Raw genomic sequence first — 25602 nt, forward strand, 5'->3', positions numbered from 1 at the left:
TTTTACCTTGATGCATCTATGCCTACCTCTCTAACCCTAAAGGAGGCAAACGCAGGTGCAATTCAAGACATATCGGAAGCATTCAGATACCTTTGCTGGTCTGTCCACTATGAACAAGCATTGGCAAAATCAACAAATGTAGGTGTTTATAATGAGAACCTTGTAAGCTGCAGTTGTCACGTTCCTGGTGAAGGCTGCAGTACCTTAACATGTTACTAGAGACCTCTTTGGTCAGACACACCTCTATGTTTTAGCAGATCGCAAGCTGGTGCCAGAGGTTTCTTCAGTGAGACACCAGTATTTGGTGTTGCAGTCTGCAGTACCTTATGCCGTTACTGGAGGTGTCTTGAGTTAGGCAAGCATCCTTGCTGTAGCAGGCTGCGGTACTGTATATCACTACCAGAGCCCCCTAAAGCCAACACAAGTCTCGCATCATCTTCCACCACTACTGCTTCAATCTCAGGATACCAGAAATTAGGAACAGACCAGATGCTTCTGAATGTTTCCTTTTTTGTGAGTGAAAAGGAATAACAACAAAATATTTTGTCTGTGCTTTTATTCTGAGCAGGTGCATTACAGAGAGGGCGTGGATTCAACTAATACAATTTGCATAATCACTGTAGCAAGTGGAATGATTTTGTAATGTTTTCTTTGGTTTTAAATGAATATCCCAATGCAGTTTATAGTGCTGTAAGTAACCAAAGAGGCTCTGCATGAATCTCCTGTTTGTCTTGGTGTAAGGCAATTAATAACGACGAGCAGTACTATTCACTTATATAAATAAATTAACTGTATTGCTTATTTTTAAGGAATAACCCCACAGGTGGTTTTTTGAACGTGAAGACAGGAGCCAACGGAATGGGAGGGCATTAAATGCAAATGAGAAAATAGTTCCCTAATGTCAATGCAACTCATCTGATCAAAATACAGGTGAAACCAGAATGCTCCTCACAGGGAGAAGAGCCATCAAATCAAGAACAGGGAGGTATAATAGACAACAAAGCCTTTGAATCATGACCTAGGGTCAGCTTCATGCCCATTGTAAGAATTTGGTAAAGTATTGGAAACAATAGGTCTCCCATAAAGCTACAGTTTCTGTAGCGAAACCTAATGGAAGAGGAAGAGAAGCTTGTCACACCATCATTAATTTGAAGGAATCTTGGGAATAGAAACAAGGATCTATTGTTCAGGGGAACATTGACAAGAATGGTAAGATAATTTCTTCTAGATCCGTGTAATTAATTTCAAATCACACACAAAAGGGTTTTACAGATGCCTATCAGGAAACAAAACATAACATCCAAAATAAAGACAAGAACAGAGAGCCCGCATATGAGTCTAGATGGAACTTTCCCTGGCAGTTGGGCTACCCACTATGAAAAAGGGCCGAAGCCACTCTGAATGGAGTTTGCCTGAAACTGAACTGACATGAACTTTGATTAATGCTTAAAAATATTAAGCCTCCATGTTCTCAATTTTTCATCTTTTACATTCCCCGTTCTTCCCCCTTGACTCCATTGTCCTCTACCCCCCTACTTGACCAAGTTAATTAATCTGAATTAAAGGCCACCCCACACTATAATGCAATTGATCATGCTTGACCCAGTTCTTAGGAAAGTGAGGGGTGGGGAAGAAATCTACATCGCTTAGTTAGCTTTTCACACTGCCCCTAAGATGGGACACCTCAAGGAGCCATGTAACGAAATGAGGCGAATTTTCGCCCCAAACCAATTGCACAGCTTCGAACCGCCTCCTTGGCTAATTCATTCATCTGTTCGACCATCAATTAATCATTATTATCAATTTACTCCAAAACTTTTTCATTTACATCATCCTTTGTGACTAGTTTTGCGCTCTACATGCGGAGTTCAAACGGCTTTTTTCCAAGTTTCACATGTTAAAACTGTGCCCATCCGAGCCTCTTGTAAAAACACGACTGATGCCATGGTTCGTTCCAAGCAGTGTTTATTAATAGCCCAATGCATTTCGGGCGGAATACGCCCTTCGTCAGGGGTCACTGTAAAGTAACAATAAAGCCATTACTGTCTTGCATTGCTTTCTATTAAGATCGCATTCAAAAAGTACAATTTGCATTTTTAAAGAAACATTTTTATCCATGTAGGCATAATTATCTATATTTATGCTTTAAATTATTTCAGCAAGAACTTGGTGTATACAATACATCTATGTTCCCTTACTGCTTAACAAGCCATACATACTTTAAAACCATATCCTTGCATTGTAACCGATGTTATCTACTGGTAATTACAAGATCTCATGTTGTAAATATAACGAACAATACATCAAACCACCTATGTAAAACCCACGGTTTCCAACTCCTCGTCTCTCTGCATATTTTTTGGGCATAAAGCCTCTAACCTACTCACCCCTGATAGCCATTTATCTCCCAACATTCACCCAAACATTTCATAAACCTCCGATCTCTTTTCAAAGTGCAACGCGCACTTGACCCTTCATGACCTTTCCCTTCCGTGTTATCAAATGCGTTCTCAAAACCTGTTATGAATGTCTCATTTTAGTAAAAGACAAAACTAGAATCACTGTTAGCTATCATACCTGCTCAGAAAGTTTTCAGCGCTACATTCTCACGTTTTCGAAACAATATCTTTGCCACATATTTTTTCTTTACGTTTAAATAATGTTCATGTGACCTGCTCTGCCCTCATTGGTGCTCAAAACGGCATTTTCGCGCCGCGTTGAGCACCAATGAGGGCAGAGCAGGTCACATGAACATTATTTAAACGTAAAGAAAAAATATGTGGCAAAGATATTGTTTCGAAAACGTGAGAATGTAGCGCTGAAAACTTTCTGAGCAGGTATGATAGCTAACAGTGATTCTAGTTTTGTCTTTTACTAAAATGAGACATTCATAACAGGTTTTGAGAACGCATTTGATAACACGGAAGGGAAAGGTCATGAAGGGTCAAGTGCGCGTTGCACTTTGAAAAGAGATCGGAGGTTTATGAAATGTTTGGGTGAATGTTGGGAGATAAATGGCTATCAGGGGTGAGTAGGTTAGAGGCTTTATGCCCAAAAAATATGCAGAGAGACGAGGAGTTGGAAACCGTGGGTTTTACATAGGTGGTTTGGTGTATTGTTCGTTATATTTACAACATGAGATCTTGTAATTACCAGTAGATAACATCGGTTACAATGCAAGGATATGGTTTTAAAGTATGTATGGCTTGTTAAGCAGTAAGGGAACATAGATGTATTGTATACACCAAGTTCTTGCTGAAATAATTTAAAGCATAAATATAGATAATTATGCCTACATGGATAAAAATGTTTCTTTAAAAATGCAAATTGTACTTTTTGAATGCGATCTTAATAGAAAGCAATGCAAGACAGTAATGGCTTTATTGTTACTTTACAGTGACCCCTGACGAAGGGCGTATTCCGCCCGAAATGCATTGGGCTATTAATAAACACTGCTTGGAACGAACCATGGCATCAGTCGTGTTTTTACAAGAGGCTCGGATGGGCACAGTTTTAACATGTGAAACTTGGAAAAAAGCCGTTTGAACTCCGCATGTAGAGCGCAAAACTAGTCACAAAGGATGATGTAAATGAAAAAGTTTTGGAGTAAATTGATAATAATGATTAATTGATGGTCGAACAGATGAATGAATTAGCCAAGGAGGCGGTTCGAAGCTGTGCAATTGGTTTGGGGCGAAAATTCGCCTCATTTCGTTACATGGTTCACTAAGTGCCAACAGGGTAAGGCACTATACCAATGCTGCACGCATTTCACTTAAAGGAAAGGACAAGTTTGATAAAATTGAATACAAGGGTGTGCATCCCGATTTCCTGCATTGTTTGTCACACCTCAAGGAGCTACATTGACTCCAGTTACACAAACAGGCTCATTTCAAACTCCTCACACACATTCAGGGCACTACACAGCTTAGGCCCCATCTACCTGAACAGTCTCCTTCCACCAACCACCCAGACACCTCCCCAGGACTCCTACTTGTATCAATCCATGCATACACAGGAGGATAGGCGTCCTCTTCCACCTCTGCTGAAGTGTGGAACGACTTCCCACTCCACGTCAGAGCCTTCGCCTCTCTTCTTGAATTCATCAGCTGAAGACCTGGCTTTTCAATTAACCAACCTACTGTAGGCAGGGCTAGGCACACACATCTGCTCAGCACCAGCATACCCTTGCAGATGATAGTGTTCTTTACAAATACACATAACAATATTCAAATTACCAGGACTATATTTCTATATATCAGGTACTGATGCAAGTACATTATTCCTTCATTCCCAAACATATTTCATACTATAACTGCTAGCATTGCAAAACCTACTTCTTCAAATTAGGTGATTTTGAGAAGAATTGAATGTACATAGTATGAACTGTGTTTAATCCGTAGTTGTTTTTCAAATTTTTCATTTGCTTTAAATTTCCTACACTTGCACAAAATGATTAATACAGTTTATCTTTTTTTTTAAGGGTGAAAAAAATAAAAAACTTTATTTTTTCAGCAGAATAAACAACACTTTCCCCCCCCAACATTGGCATCAAGGTATAGAAAAAACATGTGTACGCAGTTCACACCCCCAGCACGGCTTCTACAGTTGCAGATAAAACAGGAGATGCAAGAATCAGATCCACGGGATACAGTGCAAGTACAGAAAAAACTGACATGAGGAACATGTGCGTAGTCATCAGGGTAGTACCCCAGCCCCTACTCACCCTCCCCATCCCCCGCCACCCCTTCCTCAGGTTCCGATTCCTCGGACGAGAACAATGCAGCACTAGTAGCATCAGAGTCGCTGGCAGTCGACCCCCCCGCACACATCATACGCCATGCAAGCAAGTCCTCCTGTAGCCGCTCATCCCTACGCGTATGTTGCATGTGCGTTTCTTCAGCCAATGTCCATTCCCCCACGTCCCGAAGCCATAATGCCATATCTGGCGCCCTTTGTCCCATCCAGGTTATAGCCACCCGCCGTCTAGCCAGCACTAAGAGCAGCTGCAGCATTTTATATGATAGGTTCCTCTTCTTAGGTTTGGGGACTAGGGCTAACAAGCAATGGATCGGGGACAGGTCAAGACGCAGTCCCGTGACTCTCCGGATGTAGGCTACCACAACCCTCCAGAAGTCCCCGACTAGTGGGCACTCCCAAGCTAAATGGAGAAATCCGGCTCCTACTGAACCACACCGAGGACAGGCATCCGATTTGTCCGGCGCAATGCGGCGCAGAGCAACTGGGGTTACGTAAGTGCGGTGCATAAAATTAAAATGGATTAATTTGAAACGTGCGTTACACGAAACCTTCTTGGTGAGCGTCCCTATCCGCCCCCGCTATCCCGGGTCCAAGGCAACCCCCAAGTCCGCCTCCCACGCCGCCCAGGACGGAGACACCGGAGGCGCCGAGTCGCTTCTCATCGCTGTATATAAAAGCGTTATCAATCGCCGTCCCGCGCCGCACGATAGCACGATATTCAAAGTATGGGACACCTGGGGTGCCTCAGGGAACTGTGGCCACGTCGCTCTTGCCATGTCCCGCAGGCCTCCATAATGAAGGTATTGGCCCCCAGTAAGACTGAAGGCCTCGATGGCTCTCTCCAGGGTCACAAAGGACTCGTCCGGGTATAAGTCTGCCAATGTGTCGCAGCCGCCCTCACGCCATTCCCGAAACGACATGTGCTCCTCCATTAGAGTGACCGGTGCCAATATCCATATCGGCAGCTCCCTATGAAAAGGGGCCCGTCTCAGCACTCTCTCCACCACTCGCTGCCAGATCCCCGCAGTATGCCGAACAATGTACGGCAGGTTGCCATCCGCTCCTCTGCCACGCATCAGAGCCAATTGCAACGCCCTCTCATCTGCGCTACCAGCCAAGAGTCGCAATTCCCAATTGTCCGCGCCCGCGAACCAGCGCGCAGCCGGTATAAGTTGGGCCGCGTAATAGTAGAGATCAAAGCGTGGGGCCTCCAAGCCCCCCTCCTCCCAGCGTCTGACCATCGTACGCAGCGCAACTCTGCTGCGTCTGCCTGCCCAGAGCAGGGAGGTAAGCATCGTATTAAGCTTGTTGAAAATTCGAGGAGGAAGAGGACAGAGGGTATTCTGTAGGATATACAATATTCTAGGCAGCATCACCATCTTTGAGACGGCCAATCGTCCCATGAGTGAGAGTGGCAGCGTATTCCAAAAGGATACAGATTGTTGTATTGAACTGAGCACACGGTCGGCGTTGCGGGCCAGCAATTGTTCATCAGAGACAGCCACCTGAATGCCCAAATAGCGGAAGGCCTCCATCTCCCACCGCAGCCCCAGGGGCGGGAAACCCACACGAGGGTCTTCACCGCATCCCGCAAGGGGAAAGATCAGGGATTTCTCAGGATTAAGACGCAGCCCAGAAGCTGCACCAAAGCGTTCCAAGTGGTGTAACAGGATCGGCAGCGACTCCCGCGGGGAGGTCAGGTAGAACAACGCATCGTCCGCATAAAGCGAAACCAGGTGTACCACATCCCCCACTCGTATTCCCCAGGGTGCCATCTCCGTGCGCAGTGTCACTGCAAGGGGCTCAATCGCCAGAGCGAACAGGAGCGGTGACAGGGGGCACCCCTGACGGGTGCCCCTGCCCAACCGCCACTCCTCCGAGCGGGCCGCTCTGAGCCTGACCCTGGCCGTAGGCGCACTGTAAAGGATACGAATCCATTTGCAGAAAAGGGGTCCCATCCCCGCTAACCGAAGCACCTCCAATAGGTACCCCCAGCTAACTGTATCGAAGGCTTTAGCCAGGTCTATCGAGACCAGGACCTGAGGACCCTCCCTATCGCACACCTCATGTAGAACGTGGTTCAGACGCCGAAGATTCATGGCGGTGTTGCGGCCCGGAATGAACCCGCACTGATCATGGTGAACCAGGTGCGTCATATGTGGGGCCAGCCGGGTGGCCAAAATCTTAGTAAGAATTTTGGCGTCGGTATTGATTAAAGTGATCGGCCGGTAGGCCGCAGGATCACAGTCATCCCCACCCGGTTTCAGGAGCATGCAGACCTCACCCTGCTGCATGGTGGGCGGGAGCGCGGCTCGCACCATCGCTTCATGGTAAACCTGCAAGAGATGGGGCGCGAGGGTATCAACAAACGCCTGGTAAAACTCTGGGGGAAAACCGTCTCCTCCCGGCGACTTACCCTTCGGCAGGGCGGCCACCGCCACCCTGACCTCTTGGAGCGTCACTGGAGTATCCATGTCCTCAGCATCCTCTTTAGAGAGGGTCTGAAGGGGCAAATCCCGGAGGTATGACTGATAGGACGCCTCTGTCACCAGGGGGTCAGCAGTATAGACCTTCTGCAGATGTGTGCGGAGCACCGCAAGAAGGTCCCGTTCCGAGTGCACTAGGACCCCAGCGGGATTTCTCAACGCAACAATCCGCGCACGGGCCGATTCCCTTCGGAGAATCCAGGCCAGCAATCGGCCCGACTTGTCCCCCTCACGGTGGAGGCGTTGGCGATATCGACCGAGAGTGAATCTATCTAGCCGGTCTAGGATATCATGGACGCCTTCTCGGGCTGTCCGCTCAGAGTCCCCGTTCGACCCATCCGGGTCCGGTAAGGACTGATAGTGGCTGAGGCGCTCCTCAGCACTCGCGAGGTCACGGAGCAGCTGTTTGCGAACTCCATATGTCAGCCCCATGCAAGCGCCCCGCACGACTGCCTTAAGGGCATCCCATTTGGTCGCAAAGGGGATATCACCCACTTCCCAGTTCAGGTCCAGATAAGTACGCAGGGACGTCTCCACATGTTCCCGTCCCACCGGATCCTGCAGAAGATCCCCTGGCATCCGCCAGGTCCGTGGGCGGGAGGAGGGGTCCACCCACTGTACCGTGCACGTCACGGGCGAATGGTCGGATAAGAACCGGGCCTGATGTGTGACCGATAAAACAAGGGATGCGCCAATGTTGGCCGCGAGGACCCTGTTGAGCCTGCTATGTGTGTTATGTGTGGGGGTATAGCAAGTGTAAAGCTTCAGGCCCGGATTGCCGAGTCGCCAGACATCCACAGCACCCAGATTCTCCATTACCTCCCGGAGCCGTGCCGTCATCCGAGGTTTTGTACCCGCCCGGGGGGGATGCCTGTCCAGCAGTGGATCCAGTACACAATTAAAATCTCCAAACCAGAGGAGGGGGGCATCCAGGTCCGTCGCTATAAGCTCCTGCAGGCCAGTAAAGAAACTAGGGTCATCTATGTTAGGTGCATAAGAGTTCACCAGCAGGAAGTCCCGCCCATCCAGTTTCACACGTATAAGAACATATCTGCCCTCTACATCAGCCTCAACATACTGGACCGCTAGGGGTACCCCCGGAGCCACCCAGATCAGGACCCCCCGAGCATAGGTAGAGAAGGAGGAATGGAACACCTGACCCCTCCATTTCCTTGCCAATTTAAGAGCACCCTCCTCATTCAAATGCGTTTCCTGTAGGCACGCCACTGACACTCCATGCCGACGAAGGAAGGATAGCACCCTATACCGCTTGGAGCAAGTACCCAGGCCACGCACGTTCCAAGTTAAAAATTTGAATCCCATAAGCGTTGGTCTTGCCCATCCGGGCACCCAAGTTTAACTTCTGCAAACAGCCTCCTAGGGGCACGAACAGTAGTACACACCATGCCAAAAACAAATACCCCCCACAACTCCCCCCAACCCCACAGTACCCGCAACCACCCAACCCCAAAAACAACCCCCCCCCCCTCCCCCGCTCATAAGGAGGAATGACTCAACCGGAAAACACACCATCCCGGTCATCCCACACCAGCGCCATTCAAAAACAATGGGACCCAACACCCCATCAGAACCAGTCCCCCCCCCCCACCCGCGAGCAAAAGGACAGCAACAACCAAAAACGCTACCCTGCCCTTCCCCTGCCAGTGCCAGGACGTGCACAGCCACCCCATACACCACACGCACCCCACACTCACACACAACCAAACAAAACCACCCACCCTCCCCCCCAACTCCCAGAGGACCCAATGTTCCAGGACAGTCTCTGGGAATGTTCATGAAAGTCAATTCCAATGCTGGGCGACGGTACGTCATAAACTCTTGGACCTCGCACCACAACGCCTCGGCCAACATGGTGTCCATCCTCTGTTCAGCCCACCAACCAGGGCTCCCAGCACCAGGCAGAAACAGCACCGGGCAGGCATAAACCAGGAGAGGCGACCCACCCAACCTCCCAGGGCAACAACAGTTTAACAAGACAGTACCTCATATCAGAGTTCACTCAGGCCGTGTGTCGGAGAGGGCGGTTTCCGGTATCACCGGGGGCGCAGAGTGTATCTCCAGCAAGGTTTCCTGCAAGGTATCTGGGACCAGGATCGCACCAGGTGCAGGGGCCTCAGGTGACTCCGGATCGGCCCCCGCCGTCGATGGTCTCACGTGGAGCGCCCCATCCTCGCCTACAGTAATCCGGGGCTCGGGAGAACCCCGGGATCCAGACCTGCGTCTTCCTCTGCCTCGTCGACGTCTCTGGGGCCGGGTCCCCCAGGTCTCGCGGGGGCCACCCCGTTCACCAGGAGGTAGGTCGTCTCCCCGTATCTTGAGCCACTCCCACACTTCCGCCGGGGACTCAAAGAAGTGAGCGCGCCCTTGGGAGAGCACCTTGAGTTTGGCCGGGTACAGGAGCATGTATTGTAGCTTCATGTCCCGAAGTTTCTGCTTGACGCCCAGGTAGGACTTCCGTTGCTCCTGCACCTGCCGAGTATAGTCGGGGTAGATGGAAACACGACTATTTTCAATGGTGATGGACTCCATTTCTCTCACGGCCCGTAGAATACAATCACGATCTTTATAATTTAGAATCTTTGCAATGATGGCTCTAGGTGATTCGCCCGGGCGTGGAGGGGGAACCAGGGCCCTGTGTGCCCTCTCAATAACAAAGACACTGGACAGTCCGGTCGGGCATAGCTGGGTACGGATCCACGTCTCCAAGAAGCGTTCAGCGTTGCCCGCCTCAAGGCGCTCCGGCACGCCTAGGACCCTGATGTTGCTCCGACGGGCCCTGCCTTCCGCATCCTCCGCTCTCCTCTCTAGTGCACGGGTAGTGGACGTCAGGTGCGCGACCGATTTCTGCAGGGAGGCCACTTCAGTTTGCAATTGGGCAATATTGCCCTCCGCGTCTGAGACCTTGTCCGCCACCTAACGGAGGTCCGTCCGGAGGAGATTTACGTCTATCGACACCGTCTCGATCTGCCTCTCCAAGGCAGAATGGGATCCCTGGATCGCCTTCAGGATCTCTGCCCGGGAAGGTTCATGCGGTCCATCGCCCCCATCGTCCGGTCCCGTCTGCCGCGTGATCCTCTGCGATGGCAGTCTTGGGGTGGTATACTGCACGATGGTGTTGGGTTGGGAGGATTTTGCATTCCTATCCTTGCGGGTCGTCATCCTGGGGGGCAGATCGGGAGCCCCCACGGGGCGCCTCAGCTAGGATTCACCCGGTCCCACCGGGTAGGCACAGATCCCAACAGCAGGGCGAAGGCGGGAGGACCGGCGGAGAGGACAATTCAGCAGGGCGTACCGGGCAATCCGGTCGAGAGCAGCCAACCAATCAGTTCCCCCGCCAACCAGTGCACCCGGGACGAGCCCCCTCACCATCCAGGAGCAACAGAACAATCCTCAAGCCTCTAGGGGCAAGGCGCAACGTGGGCCGGGGGTATCACAGTCTGTATCCCGCTGCTGCGTAGGAAGGAGGCCGCCCCGGCTCCCAGGCAATGCCGTGTATACCAGGGGGGCTCCAAGCCGCCCACGTCCCCCGGAGCCCAACCCCTCAGGCCGCCGCAGGTCCCAGCGCCACCACAGGCTCCACGTGGAAGGGCCGCCGTAGTTCACTGTCCCGGGGAAGGGACGGAGGCCGCAATCCCCACAGCTGCAGAGAAACCAGGAGGGGCAGCCTGTGCAGGCCGCACCGGCACTCAGTGCGGGGACGGGCTCCAAAGGCCAACAGTCCCGGCAAGATCAGTGGGAAGCCCTTGGTGGCCGCACCGCCTCAGCCCTCCAACAGTCCTGCAGAGCCCCAGGGACCAGGGAAGCACTCACCCGGGGCTGCGCTCCACAGCTGGGAGCTCCGGCACAGTAGAGGATCGGAGGGGGGAGGGGCGGGTGCTGCAACCCCTCACACGGGTCGGCGGGGATCACCGGACCCCAGATCAGCCCTCCACTAGTCGCCCTGTACGCTCACCACCATCTCCAGCAATCGAGGGGTCAGCAGCGGACGCGGTCAGCCCCGGAGCAGGGAAACGCCTTCCCCGAGCGGGCCGCACGCACCGCTAGTCTCAGACGCAGGCCCAGTCCGCGGTCTCGCGTAGAACCAGGCGGAGCCCTCAGAGCGCCGCTTCGATCTCCGGCGGTGTTTGCCGGGGCACCGGAGGCTCTCTCGGCAATGTGGGGGTCCCCAACGTGGCAGGAGAGGATCCGGACCGTCAGCTCCCCTTTAGAGGGTCCAGCAAGGATCTTTTAGGCAGGATTAGTGGGTCCTCGGACGGAGCTGGTGAAGCTCACGTCCTGTTGGCCATGCTGCTTGGCCACGCCCCCCCTAATACAGTTTATCTACTGTTTTCTATATGTGATTGGAATATGCATTTAAAATGTGTATTATGGAATTTCAATAAACGTCATATATGTGTTAATACTTACCTTTGTTTGCGCCTCTACAACCAGAACCACATCTTCAATGCGGATGCCAAAATATCCATCATGATAATACCCAGGTTCTAAGTAAAAGAGGATCAGTATTATTACTTTATCCTTTTGATGTGTAATTGCAGATCTGCATACATTGCACCTTATTACCTTGCCTCCCATTGCCCGCACTGCAAAATCCTTCACACAGATCAACCATCACACACCCTAAAAGAAGTCTTCATTATACCAAAAACTTGAACTCTTCCTCTAGAAATTAGGACGCTGTCAATACGTGGTGGGAGGCACACCCAGAAAAAATACTGTCTGTAGTACACCCTTCTACTGAGTAAAAGTAGCCTCTAAGGTAAGTACAGATAAACAATATTTAACCTGCGATCATGTAAAAAACAATAAGCAATACTCTAGCAACACGTTCAGTAAAGGCAGTGTTTCTCAAGTGACCATTTCTGTCAAAACTAATATATTGAGTGAAATATGCAAACAAAGCAGAAAAGTGCATGCCTATCATCAGTCCGTAAATCAATTACAGGTCCTCTGTATTGTTGCTGAAGGACCCTGCTTTTATCCTACAAGACTTCTGTCTGTGGGTTATTGTGGATACAGTGGCTGACTGACACTGGATTTTAGTGTTAGATGTAGGTGGACACAGATTACCATAGTACACTCCCCACACACCCCACCAGCCCACAGAGCCCAAGTTCAGTGTGACTGAAGACTTTCACCATCTTGAAAATGCCAAAGTGGGTAAGGTTGGGCCCAGCAACTTTTACCCCATTGGTTAGTGCATGCACAGGAGTAATTCCCATCCAGAAGCTGGTGCCAAGCATAAATGTGGCATCTCCAGACAACTACTTTAGAAAATGTTCTTGACCTGCAATACATCTGAAGAGTAGTGGACCTGATGTCTATGACCTGAGAAAAGCTCTGAAGGAGTAGCCCTGGTCCTTCTTGTACGCAGGACGAAGATGTTGCCATGAAGGTCATAAGGCTGACTTCCTGTTCAAGCTAGAGGGATATTACAAGCTACAAAAGGCCTTTCATGCAGATGCGCTTCTGACCAATGGCAACTGGACTTAGACTAGACCCTGTTGATGGCCTCTGCCTGACACCCTGTGAGTCTCTAATTGCCTCTCCAGAGGTCCTGGGTGCTGTAAAAGTGTACTCCTGTGGGGGATCGAGTCTTCATGGAGTAAGTCAGACGGTGAAATGTTTGACCAGGACAAACCTGGTTGGTGTATCTAACCTGTGCTTTATTCCAGTCAGTCTCATTTTGCACCTAGGTCTCGGTCTACCATAACCATTAACTATCATTGGTGTGTTATGGTGCTATTTCTTCTTAAAACTTAAAAAATTCATTGCAATGGTTACCCTTTTTGAATTTTTTGTCATTGTGGTGTAATTTTGTTTCTTACATTATACTCTATTTTTCTATTGTTTTGCATTTTGACCTTATTACTGTTTTGGTACTTTATAAATTCTTTACGTAATGCCCTAAGACAAGTTTGTCTGCTCTGTGCTATACTTATAAGGGGGTTGAGATCAGGTTAATTTAGTGAATTTGCAGGTTCTTTTTTTTGTAATTATTTTTATTGATTCCAAAAATTCCAAGGGAAACAGCGGTAGTAATGTCATGTTCATCCATCGCAGACAGAAGAGAGAGAGATACAGCCGTTAATAGTGATACATGCATATTTAACATAACTAAACGGGGGACAACAGATCCAATCATATGTTGGTGGTCTGGGTAGGGGTGGGGGTGGGTGGGAGAAGGGCAGCTTCCAAAGGAGTCGAGAGAAAGAGAGGAAAGGAAAGGAAAGAAAAGAAAAGAGAAAGAGGGGACAGGGAAGAACAGGGAAGAGAGGGGAGTGGGAATCGGAGAATGGAAGGGTGGCATGAACCAGTGTTACCCGCAGACGGCATTGTGAGGGTGAGACAATAGACAAGGGCGGGGGAATGGGGTGGAGAGGGAGAGGGGAAAGGATATGGTAACAGAGGAGAAGGGTCAGTCCTCCCACAGGAAGGGGGACAATATAAGTAGAAACAGGTTGGCTATTTCCATTCGGTTATAGATTATCTTCTCATAGAAGGCAGTTTTGTACATGGCTACAAGTCATTCCTCGTGCGTCGGCAACTGTGGGGAGTGCCAATGCTGCAAGATGCTGATCTTGGCTGCTCTGAGGGTGGTGGTGAGTAATCTGCAAGCATAGTGCGTCATCTGGGTGAGATCTGCCAGGTCATGGACAAGGGTCAGTGGGCCAGAGAATGGCGTGGGTATGTCCAAGGATTCCCGTAGTAAGGATCCTACCGTGCTTCAAAAGGGGTGGAAGGTGGGGCATTCCAGTAATATATGGATGATGTCACATGGCGTGTGATCGCACTGCCAGCAGGAAGAGTGGGGCAATAGTCCTGTGGCCTGGAGCTGCATCGGTGTCCAGTACCAGCCCTGGAGAACTATAAAAAGGCTTATCTTCTTTCAGGCTTCCAAAATTCCCCAGCGCAGGCCCTCCAAAATCTCCGCCCAGTCCTCCTAATACCCCGCCCACTGTAGACGAATCTGCCAGGTTGCCCTGAGGCTTGCCAACTGTGGTTGGGAACAGAGGTGTCAAATCGGGAGATTGTAGAATCCAGACATGACACCCTCAAACTGGCCCCAGGTGCTAAGGTACGTGAGCGTTGGGGAATGGGGGATGGACCAGGGCTGTGGGCCAAGTTTGCTTGTCAGGCAATGATGTTGCTGCATGTAACACCACTGTTGATTAAATCGTTGGCCAAATTCTTCCTGTAGTGCTGTGAGGGGTTTGAGCTCACCGTGGGAGAGTAGATGTGTAAAAGTTTGGATGCCTGCTGCATTCCAGGGCCCCAATTAAGCATGGTACACCCAATGCAGATACTGTTGTTGTTCCAGATAGATGCTTCATTATGCCGGTGTGAATCTACCGAGAGGAGCTTGTGGGCTTTCATCCAGGTGTTGTATATTGCCTGTAGCATGGGGTTCAGAGTCCTGATACTGGAAGGATCGGGCACGTAGAGGGAGAGAAGCCCTGGTGGGCCCTCTACGAGCCTATTCTCAATTGTGACCCATAGTGGGGGGGTCTTGGATCCGGGTGTGCATGTATGCCATAGTGCTATGTGCAGGGCCATGCAGTAATGTTCCATGGATGGGAGGATTAAGCCCCCTGTGTATCTATGGGCAATAAGCTTTGTGATGGCCAGACAAGGCATTGCTGCTCCCCAGATAAAGAATCTTTATGGCCTTCTCTACCTGATCAAGTGCAGCGAGGGGTGTCAGCTGAGGGACCATGCCCAACACATATGTGAACCGCGGAAGGGTTGCTATTGTCACTGCTTGGGTCTGACCCCACAGAAACAAGTTCTGTTGGGACCACTTTGCAAAATCCAACCGCATGCACTCCATGAGTGGGTCCAGATTGTCCGCTACCATGTGCTCTAAGTCTCTATTGAAAAAGATGCCCAAAAATTTAAGATGGGGATTTTTCTACTGGAATGGATACCCAGCAATGGCAGTGCATGTGGTAATTCTTGATCACAGGGAGGGCCTCACTCAGGTACAGGGTCGAGAGTCTCCAGGTGTGGGTATGACCATGAACTCGTCTGACTGGTGCAGAGACACTGCCAAGGACTCCATGGTGAGCAGAAATAGCAGGGGGGAGAGCGGATATCCCTGGCGTGTACCCCAGGGTTGGAGAGGAAGATATTGCAGTTGAGCTGCGCCTAGAGAAGTCATAGAACCAGCGCATTCTGGAGATAAAATCTTCGCCTAGGACAAAGTTCAGAAGCATGGCAAACAGGACCCAATCTATCCTGTCAATGGCCTTCTCGGTGTCCAATGACGGTGACAAGACCTCTTCTGTCAGGTTCACCCCATCTAGACTGTGTGAGCTAGTGTTTGCAGGGTACAGAGCTAGAATATCGATTTATAAATATCGATGTACAGAAATATCGAGGTAAAAATATCGTGGGATAGAAATATCGATCGAAAAAATATTGTGATCAAGAATATCGATTGTTAGGTAAGTAATATAGATTGCAAAAATATTGAAGTGTTAAATATTGTTTACAATAATATAGTTAAAAATATTGATTTATTAATAATGTTATGTAATTTAGTATTTAGTATGAGAATTGTTTGTATTTTTAGTATATTTTCTAAAATTTTAGTAGTTAATATATATATTTTTTAATTCAATTTTGCATTTTTAGTTCCGTAGCTGTTGTTGGTTTATAGGGGAATAGGGTGGAAAGTAATTCAATTATATGACATGTATTCATAATTTATATTTATTCATAATTGTTTAATTGTGATGTTATTGAGTTAAATGTGTACGTTAATTTATTAATAATTGTTTGATAATTAGTTGTTAATTAATTTACATTAATTTATTAATTAATTATGGTAATTGTTTAATTAATTTTAGGTGTGTGTTGTGGTGTTTATAGGTGTACATGGTGGGAAGGCTGGGAAGTAAGTTATTTTTTATTGATGAATTGATGAATTATTATTTGCTAATGAATTTGTATTAAATAATTAGTAAATATTAATTGTAATTGTGTAATTAATTGTAGGTGTGTGTTGTGGATATTATAATGTTAAATAATGTGTAATTAATGAATGCTAATTATCTTTTTAAATAATAATATATTTTATTTATATTAATAATGGAAAGTAAATTGAATAAAAATGTTGATTTGTTTTCATTGGTATAGTATCCAGCCCTTTTCCTACTGTTGCACTCACTGGAGTGGGAAAAGTAATTTTTACCCCTCTGTTAACCAACACTTTTCCTGCTTTTCACTCACTAGAGTGGGAATAGTAATTTTAACCCCTCCGCTATCCAACACTTTCCCTACTGTTGCACTCACTGGGATGGGAATAGTAATTTTTACCCTTCCACTATCCAACACTTCCTCAACTACTGCACTCACTGGAGTGGGAATAGTCATTTTTACCCCTCCGCTATCCAACACTTTCCCTACTTTTGCACTCACTGGAGTCAGAATAGTAATTTTTACCCCTCTGCTATCCAACACTTTCTCTACTGTTGCACTCACTGGAGTGGGAATAGTAATATTTACCCCTCCGCTATCCAACACTTTCCCTACTGTTGCACTCACTGGAGTGGGAATAGTAATTTATACCACTCCGCTATCCAACACTTTCCCTTCTTTTGCACTCACTGGAGTGGGAATAGTAATTTTTACCCCTCCGCTATCCAGCACTTTCCCTGCTGTTGCACTCATTGGAATGAGAATAGTAATTTTTACCCCTCCGCTATCCAACATTTTTCCTGCTATTGCAATTATTGTGTTGTGAAATGTATGTATTTTTTTAAATAGTTTAATGTGTTAATTAATTATAGGATGTCTTATTTTATTTAAAATTATTGATATATATATATATATATATTATTTTTACATAATTTAAAAAGTTTATAAATTAAATAAAAATAATAGTTAATAAAATGTATTTAGGTAAATATATGTATATGAACACAATTTTGTGTTCATATTTTTGTAATTAGGTGTATTTGTTATATTTAGTTATAATATATATTAAATGTAATTTATTTGGTTAAAATATTAATATCATTTAATATATTTTGTTTAAGTTATATATATTGTTTTTAAGTCTATATTTTTTACTTCGATTTTTGATTCAATATTATCGTACTTACCTGTTTAAGTATAGGGAGTCGATATTTTTGTATTAGATTTTTTTACATCGATATTTTTGTAAACTATATTTTTTACATCGATATTTAAACAGGGAACCGTTTGCTGGTGATTGCGCGACCACAGGCCCGGGATGAACCCGACATAAAAGTGATGGATAAGGGAGAGGAGAACCTGTTTGAGGGGGGTTGCCAGTATCCTGGTCAGTATTTTACCATCCCCATTGAGCAGGAAGATTGGACGTGAGCTGCTGCAGAGTAGGGAGTGCTTCTCCGGCTTGGGGAGAACCGATATCAGTGCCCTGACGGATAGTAATGGTCAGACTCAGCGAAGGCCTAATGGAGGAGATCCACCACCTTGTCCCTTCTGATAGGGTAGGTTTGAGATGGCCTGCACAATATCCTCCTTGGTTATCGCACCTGGAGCAGTTCCCTGCATTCCTCAGTGAAGCTGGCCAAACCGACGTTGTCCCTGAAGGTGGCTACCTGTGCTGCTCTTGGGGCTATTTCTGGGGAGTTGAGGACCCTTCAGTAGGAAGCAAACGCATCTGCGATTTCCTGGCGTTTGGTGACCAGGTTCCCCTAGTCAGTGGTGATGGTAAGTATAGCCATCCCCACCTCCTTTTGTCTTAGCTGAGCCGTCAAAAGCCTATCCGTTTTCTCCCCTTGTTCGTAATGCCTGTACCTCAGTTTCTAGAGTGCGCGGTGAGCTGGAGAAAGAAGGGGTACTTCAGGCCCATTGTTGCATACATTGAACCTACGCATAGCACCTTCCCACCAATCTTCAGTTTGGCAAACGCATATTGGCCCTCAGGGTCGACCCAGGTTTTAAAAACCATGTGGGGCAGGGACTTATGGATCAGAATAGCCACTCTGCATTTCCGGGACTCTGGCAAGCTATCTGCTGCCTGAGATGGGCAATAACAGCAGTGAGGTGTGTCTCCTAGAGGAGGGCTATGTCCACGTGCTTGGAGTTGAGATAAGCTATCCCCTTTTTGCTCTTAACTTAATGTGTTAGGCTGTTGACGTTCCAAGAGATGATATTAAGGACAGAGTGCAAGGTCATCTTTTTGCAAGTATATGTGCATGTGTATCCAATAGTGTATTTAAAAATCCTTTGTTATGACTTTGTCCTTGTTACATACAAACCTATAGTGCCACTCTGGAACAATTGGCCGCGCTTGACCAGGACAAAGTCAAAGTTTCAGGCTGACCGTGATGAAGCCTTGGTCGGATACACTACATTTTACCTTCACACTTAGAAACTTTTCTGGAGCTTTTTCTTCTGATTACCCTTGCTGCTCTTCACCAGGCCAGATTCAGTGAGGGTTCACTGGCTTGATTTTCAGGGAGCTCCCAGTCAAATCCTGAAAGTAGGAGCTCTGGAGATTTTCAGCTGGATGCACCTGAAATCCTGGCCGGGTCATGGCTGAAGGTGGCCTGCTTGACTCTCGCAGTCGGGTTGGTCAACTTATGGAGCTTTTTCCACAAAGTTCTCCAATTATTCAATCAATCAATCAGGATTTGTAAAGCACTGCTAATCACCCAAAAGAGTGTCCAGGCGCTTGCAGGCCCCGGAGGCTTATTTGAACAGTCAGGTCCTAAAGGCCATTCGGAATACCAGAAGTGAGGTGATTGCCTGGAGAAGTGTGGGGAGGTTGTTGCAGGTTTATTGCTGCAATGTGGGAGAAGGAGCATACTCCACTTCTGCTTCGGTAGATGCAAGGAGTATGGGCAAGTTAAATGTAGGCGGAACATAGTCTTCTCAATGGTTAGTGGAAGTTCAGATGGTGGTTAATGTAGGCGGGTCCTTGTTTGTACAGAGTATTGTGAGCGTAGGTCAGCAGCTTGAACTGGCAACCGTTCTGTATGGGGAGTCAAACAAGTTTCTTTAAGTGCGGTGTGATGTGGGTTCATTGGGGAAGGCTGACGATGAGTGTGGCTCAGCATTCTGTGTGGCCTGAAGTCTCTGTAGAAGGTGTATGGGAATTCCTACATAGAGGGCATTGCCGTAGTCCAGTCGGCTGGTGATGAGGGCTTGTGGCACGGGACGTCTCGTGTGTAAGGCTAGCCAAACTTCAGGAGATGGATCCTGAAATCCTCCTTTTAGGTTGAAAGTGTCCAAAGCACAAATCTAAAGGTCTGGAATATCTCTTGGATGGTCTCTGGAAGGTCTGGATCACAATTTTCACAATGCACCTGGCCAAATCCTTTATAAAACCACAGGATTCACTCCAGGATAGGGACTGTTGGTAGAGATGATGCAGGTGGGCTTTGGTAACCTGTAGCTACAGGGAGTCCACTTCCTAATACTTCTTGAAGCAAGGCACTGTCCCCATGGATGCAGTGTCAAATTTTGCAGCAGGCACAGGCATTTAGAGTGCAGGCCTTTGGGTGCAAATTCAGACACCAGTAGGTCAGTACTTCTTTTCCTTGTAGATTCAGGCAGCAGAACTGAGAGGCTATGCACCTCTCACATATTTATTCTCAGCTTCTGGGTATCAGGATGGAGGCACTCTGACCAATAGGATGCAGGGTGCAACCCAGGCGCATAATTACTTCCTCCAAAGTGTGGCATCCTCTTGTTCCAGAGAGCACTATTCTTCCAAAATCCACGATGGCTGAAATTTCAGCAGAGCAGTAAGAGCCAACTAAACCATTTTCCATAGCTCTCCTACACCCTAACCTCTGTAAATTCCTTCCTTAAGCCTGATATCTGGCTGGGGCACAGGGGTGGAAAGGCCTGGCTTTCCCTGCCTGTCCTGTCCTCCTTTTAAGCCTCATACTTTATGAACTCACCCCTTGCTTTGGCATTCCAGTGTAGCTGTAGAGCTCTCTCCAGTTGATAGCTTCGCCCCTGGATAGCCACTTATCACATAATCAAGGCAGCCTGGCTAATCCTGTTAACACTGACCAATCAGGGAAGACTGCAAGAAAGCTGGAGTTTGGCTTACAGACAAAAACATCTTATAACTTCTTCTCTGTACAAGTTGTGATAAATTCAACATGGGCAATCTGTTACAGCTACCTACAGCAGAGATTCGCTAGATACCATCCCTCTCGCAATCTCCGTTCATCTAGCTCTAATCTCCTGTCAGTACCTAGGTTCAGGCTCAGCACGAGAGGTGGTAAATCCCTACCAGTACTCGGAGCAAAAGCGTGGAACACCCTTCCCCCCGCCCTTCGTGCCCTAGACAAGGAAAAAGACTTCAGAAAGGGACTGAAAACCTGGATTTTCAAGCTACAGGACTCCTGCGTTAGAGCACTAGTGTAACAGTTGGGTGAGTTTCCATCCACTCCCTACCTGTTTCCTTCATCTCTGAATCAGTATCTGGCGCCTTGATGCTCCCTGGAGTGACTGCAGCGCGGTACAAATGCTATTTTACATTACATTACATTACATTACATTACATTTATCAATTCCTTTTTTCTGAGTGTTTAAATGATATGTATTCCCTTTCTAGCAATAATTATGCATGCATAAAATATTGCAGTGGTAGTCTATGGCTAAATATCTACAATGGGGAAAACATAAAATGGGCAGATTTCCCTCACCAGGGTTTATAAAAAAACCTTTATAAGGACCCTGCTTATAGTTACATGACCCCTCACACATGGGACACCTAGGGAGTACCTAATATGTAAAGAATATATAGATTATCACTTCTAAAGTGTCCATAACATCAAAGTCGAGTTTGCAGTGAATTAACTTTAAAAAGCAGGCAGAGGAGGGCTGCCTTTAAAATGACTTCAGGCACTCAGCAGTGCACGCATGCAAGTGCAGCAAAGCGACGGGCCTCTAAATTTCCATGCTCTATTATATACTAGGTTTGTATAGGTAGTTTCAATCCCCCTTGCCCTATTACCTACTAGGGACATATATGGTCTGTCAGGCCAATTGAAAGTTTACCTTAATACATAGTGTACACTATACCTGTGTTGTGTTTTAAACATAGCACTGGCCTGGTCCTGTCAGCAGAGCCCAAGGCACAGTCAGAGCCAGTTACCACTAGTATCAATCAGCGCAAAATGGGGGTGAACAGGGCAAAAGTATCACTTTTGAAAAGCAGGGGAAAGAAGAAGCAACCAGGGAGAGGTAGGGAGATGAATGAAAAATCACTAATAAGCACAAAAATTAAGAAAAATTTTTTACCCATGCAAAATCGCAAGGCAATGTTCCCTAGAAACTATAATCAGCTGGTCTATACCTGAGGAGCCGCCGTGTCAGTGAGGCCCTAGGGCACAGAGTATGGGGAAGAAGATGAGGGAGGTGAGCAATCTGGTAGGATTGTAAAGGAGACACCGGGAGGGTGACAGCTGGTGATCGTCGGAGCGGGGTGGTCTGACCAACAGAGGAAGAGGGGGTTTACCGGGGTTGGGGAAAGGAGGGAGGAGAGGAGAGGGAGGTTAAGCACATTCCTTTCACAAACTCAGGGTGGAGCCAGGTGATTGGGGGCTTGGGCGCTGGTCACTGGCTGGGCAGCAACAAGGTGTTGGTGGGAGAGCAGCATATCACAATGGGGGGACATGGTAACTGTGTTAGGAGGAGGAGGTGGTAGGAGAATTTGCAATCGACCCCACGCCCCAATGCCAGTGAAATTAATGAAAAGGCGGTGGAGGATGTGGTGCACTATGTCTCAGCGCCAGGCGAGCTGGTGTCTCAGTGGGGGTGGTAGGAAGGGACCTCTGTGGTGCATACAACCATGGAGCAGTGGGTGCTTGGCAGGGGGAGGGGGAAGCCAGTACTACAGGTGTGCAAACCCTATCATCAAACAAGTAATAATACAACCTCAAGCAGTTATCCAGCAAAACCAACATGCAGTCTATACCTACAGGCTGGAAGGTACTGAAAGTCCAATGCGCATCAGCTGGTACAGTGTTCACCAGTCTGCAGGGGACCTTGACTACAGTGGGGAGTGGGATTTATGGTGCCCCCTGTCCTGTGTGTGCTCCGCCAATGCTTCCAGCGCCTTTGCCCTGCCACTCTGCATACAGTGTCTTGTCTTGTTGCTGGGGCCCTCGATGCTGCATGTCCATATTCCGCACAGTGGGTGGATCCTCTACCACTGAGGAAAAGTCTGGGGGCATGCGGTAGTATCCATGGCCCCATCCCACAGTCTATCTAGAAAGATCTGTTGCACCTCTGGGTCATAGAAGTTTTTGGATTTGCCGTTATAGTAATCCACATATGTGCCAGCTCAAAGAGGCCAAAACTGATGTCCCATTTGCAAAGATGTGGCTGGAGGGAGAGGAAAACCCTCTGCCGGTCATTTGTCTCCCTGGAAAAGTCTGCTGCTATTTCAATTTTGTGACCTTTAAAGTCCTCTGGCCCATGCTCCCTTGCCGCTGTTAGGATCTGCTGTGCTTGCCAGACAAAGCAGGCTATAATGGGCCTCATGCCCAGTGAGACCAGGGGTCATCTCAGCCGTATTCTGTGCGCCCTTTGCAATGGGGGTGAGAAGGTGATTCCAAGGAAGGCGGGTCGGAAGTTGTGGAAAAAGGCTCTGACATCAGTGCCTTTGTCTTCTCCGGAACCACAAAGAAGCAAATGTTGGGTCCGGTTCACAAAGGTAATGTGAGACAAAAATCTCACTTTACGACTTTTGGTATTCACAAAGAGCACAAATTTCGTCTCACTTTACCTTTGTCGAATCGTTTCCCTGCATGCCCCTGAGGTCTGAAAACTTTTTTGTGCAAGGCATGACACTCCTAGTCCCTGTCTGGAAGGAGCTCTACTCTGGATTCTAGGGAGGACAGATGGTGGTCCAAAGCCTCCATCTTGTGGTGGAAGCCAGAGATCTCAGCATGGATCGGTTTTGTTTCGATTGTTAGGTCGGTCATCTTCATGTCCATAGGCTTGAGCCTATGCCCTACTGCCATTTCTCCTTGAGGATCAAGTACATTGTGGACTCCGAGGGACCCAATAGTGGGATGAAGATTTGGCTGGGGAGACCAGCACTGTGATAAGCTGCTGTCTCGTTGGCTTCCTGGATGCAATTGTGGACTGGGTAGAACCCTGGCCAGACAGCGTGTATATTCTGATCCAGGCGTGGGTCTGTTGAATGGAAAGCTGGTATCAGGGAAGAAGATGGGCAAGGGTAGATCATGGCACCCAATAGGAGGGGAAGGAATAGCCCTTACTGCGTAAGGCGAGCCAGCCTTAGAGGGGGCCCCAGTGAGCCAGGGCTGTACGTGGTTGGTGGAGTGGAGATAGCTGGCTGGATATGTTTATGTTTTGTCCCCCCCCCCCGACATCAGAGATGCCCTCAGGTGGGGAAGGATAGGTCTCAGGAATCTACAACCCAAGCCATGGCTAGGGCTGCGGCTGGGCAATAGGTGATAACAGGGTGTCTCTGGTGGACCTGGTCTCAATTGCCGAACCACTAAGCGACTTCCTTTGTGGGTGTAGCTAGCGTTGATGTAGAGGCTGTTTCTGGTCAGTGTGCATGACTCCTTAGGATAGTGGGGCAGGCCAGGAGTGAGGGTGTGGGACCTGAGAAACTCATAGGTGCTTGCAGGTTCAGCAGGCTGGATGGAGGCAGTAAGCAAAGACAAGGGCCTACTTAAAGTGCTCCAAAGCACTCCCTGCAGGGTTGTGTCGCACGCTGGATTCCCATAGCGCTCGTGGCAGAGGGCTGTAGGGGATGGAGTGGTGGTGGCAGCTCCCAGTGCTCAATGTTCAAGGTCTATCACCCTCAGGCTCTGCACCTAACAGTTTGGGGGCTGGATAAGGCATAAAAAGGTGTGCTCCCCCATAGAGGTGTCTCATGCATCCAAGTTGCCATGTTGTCCCACAGACTCCAGGGCTAAGTGGGCTGCGTGATGGTGAACATATAGGGCCAGCATTACCGGGGGCGTTCCAGTACATAGGCACCAACTTGAGGGAAGCAGGGCGCAATGGCCTGTGTATGCCCCAACCCCTCCCAGATGGCGAGGCCACTGCCATGCTCTGTTGACATCTCTGCTCATTGCGTGGATTCAGTTAGGCCGCACACTGAGGCTCTTGAGCGACCCAAGCCACTACTGCTGGGGGACTGCCTGCCCGCAGAGAGACTTGCTTATTTGATGGGATGGTGGGGCGTGGCTGGCCATTGATGCCCCCAGCTCCGCAGGGACAGCGGGGGGGGGGAGGCAAGGGGGGTCAATAGTGCTGCTCTGATTCACTGCTCCGAGCAATAATGCAGGGTTCTGCTTGCTTCTGGTCTGGCCCCTCAGTGAATGGATATTGGTAGGTCACTCACTGCAGCTCTCGAGCAGCCCACACCCGAGCAGGGGAACTGCAGGCCTGCTTGCACAGAGAATGTCCTGTGTGGTGGGGAGTGAGCAAGGCTGGCTGTGGATGCCCTCAGCCCCATTGGAATGACCGCATATGGGCGGTGGGAGGTATGCCACACCAATTCACCACTCCATGCGGTCACACGGGGGCTGCCGGCTTCAGGACAGGTCGGGCCCCTTGTGACTAGACTATTAGACTCCACCCCTGTACATATCTGCAGGGTTTTGGGTACAGATTCTGGACCACTCCCCCTGCTTCTCTGCTGGGTCATGTGCATCCTCAGAGAGAATGCAGCCAGAGACTGCTGGATGCCAGCGTTGTTCTCTCCCGGGCCTCCCAGTGCAACAGAGCTCCGGGATCCAGTGGTCATATTCTTCAGCAGCCAGACTCTGCAGTGACTTTCGGGGTTCACCCTGACATGGATTGTGATTATTACTTGAGGTGGGTAGTTGCCCGCTCAAATAATAACCTCATTTTTTACACAACATATAAACTAAAAGGACAAAACCCTGGAAGCACAAAATTAGAGTCTAAGCTGAACAAGCATTTGCAATGCAATCAGTCTCGCCTTTAGGACCTTATATGTATTTAGCTATGCAACACATTAGCCTTGGTGCTGAAACATCTACTGTTCTTTAAAATGGAGGGAAAGTAAGTACCAAACTGTGTGACATGCCAGGTATGGGAACACATGGAGAGAAATATTGCCTTTCAGCTGGAAATGGCATAGTCCAAAGCTCTGTTTTTAATATAAAATCAGGGCCTTCTGTGATCATATCACTAAAATTACAAGATTTGAAAAAAAAATATTGTCTACGGGTGCTCGTGGGAGACAATTTCTATGGACTGGAATCTAGAGAATACTAAAGTGATTTTGGTATTTTACTGACCTCTGCTGGTCGTTTTCTATCAAGAAAGTTAAATAGAGGCAGTTGAACAAGCAGAAAGCAAT

At 48.2% G+C, this 25602-nt stretch overlaps 1 protein-coding gene across 1 annotated transcript in view; it reads right to left on the minus strand.

The window, feature by feature from the left end:
- The window catches only part of LOC147718812 (xaa-Pro aminopeptidase 2-like), a 398012-nt gene that overhangs the window by 57182 nt on the left and 315228 nt on the right, over positions 1 to 25602 (minus strand). Inside the window, exon 19 of the mRNA XM_086966784.1 lies at positions 11676 to 11752. Within this exon, the coding sequence (XP_086822910.1) occupies positions 11676 to 11752 (77 nt within the window). The remainder of the gene's footprint in view (positions 1 to 11675; positions 11753 to 25602) is intronic.

The sequence above is a fragment of the Lissotriton vulgaris genome, chromosome 4_1, assembly GCF_964263255.1.
Source record: "Lissotriton vulgaris chromosome 4_1, aLisVul1.2, whole genome shotgun sequence".
NCBI classification, from domain to species: domain Eukaryota; kingdom Metazoa; phylum Chordata; class Amphibia; order Caudata; family Salamandridae; genus Lissotriton; species Lissotriton vulgaris.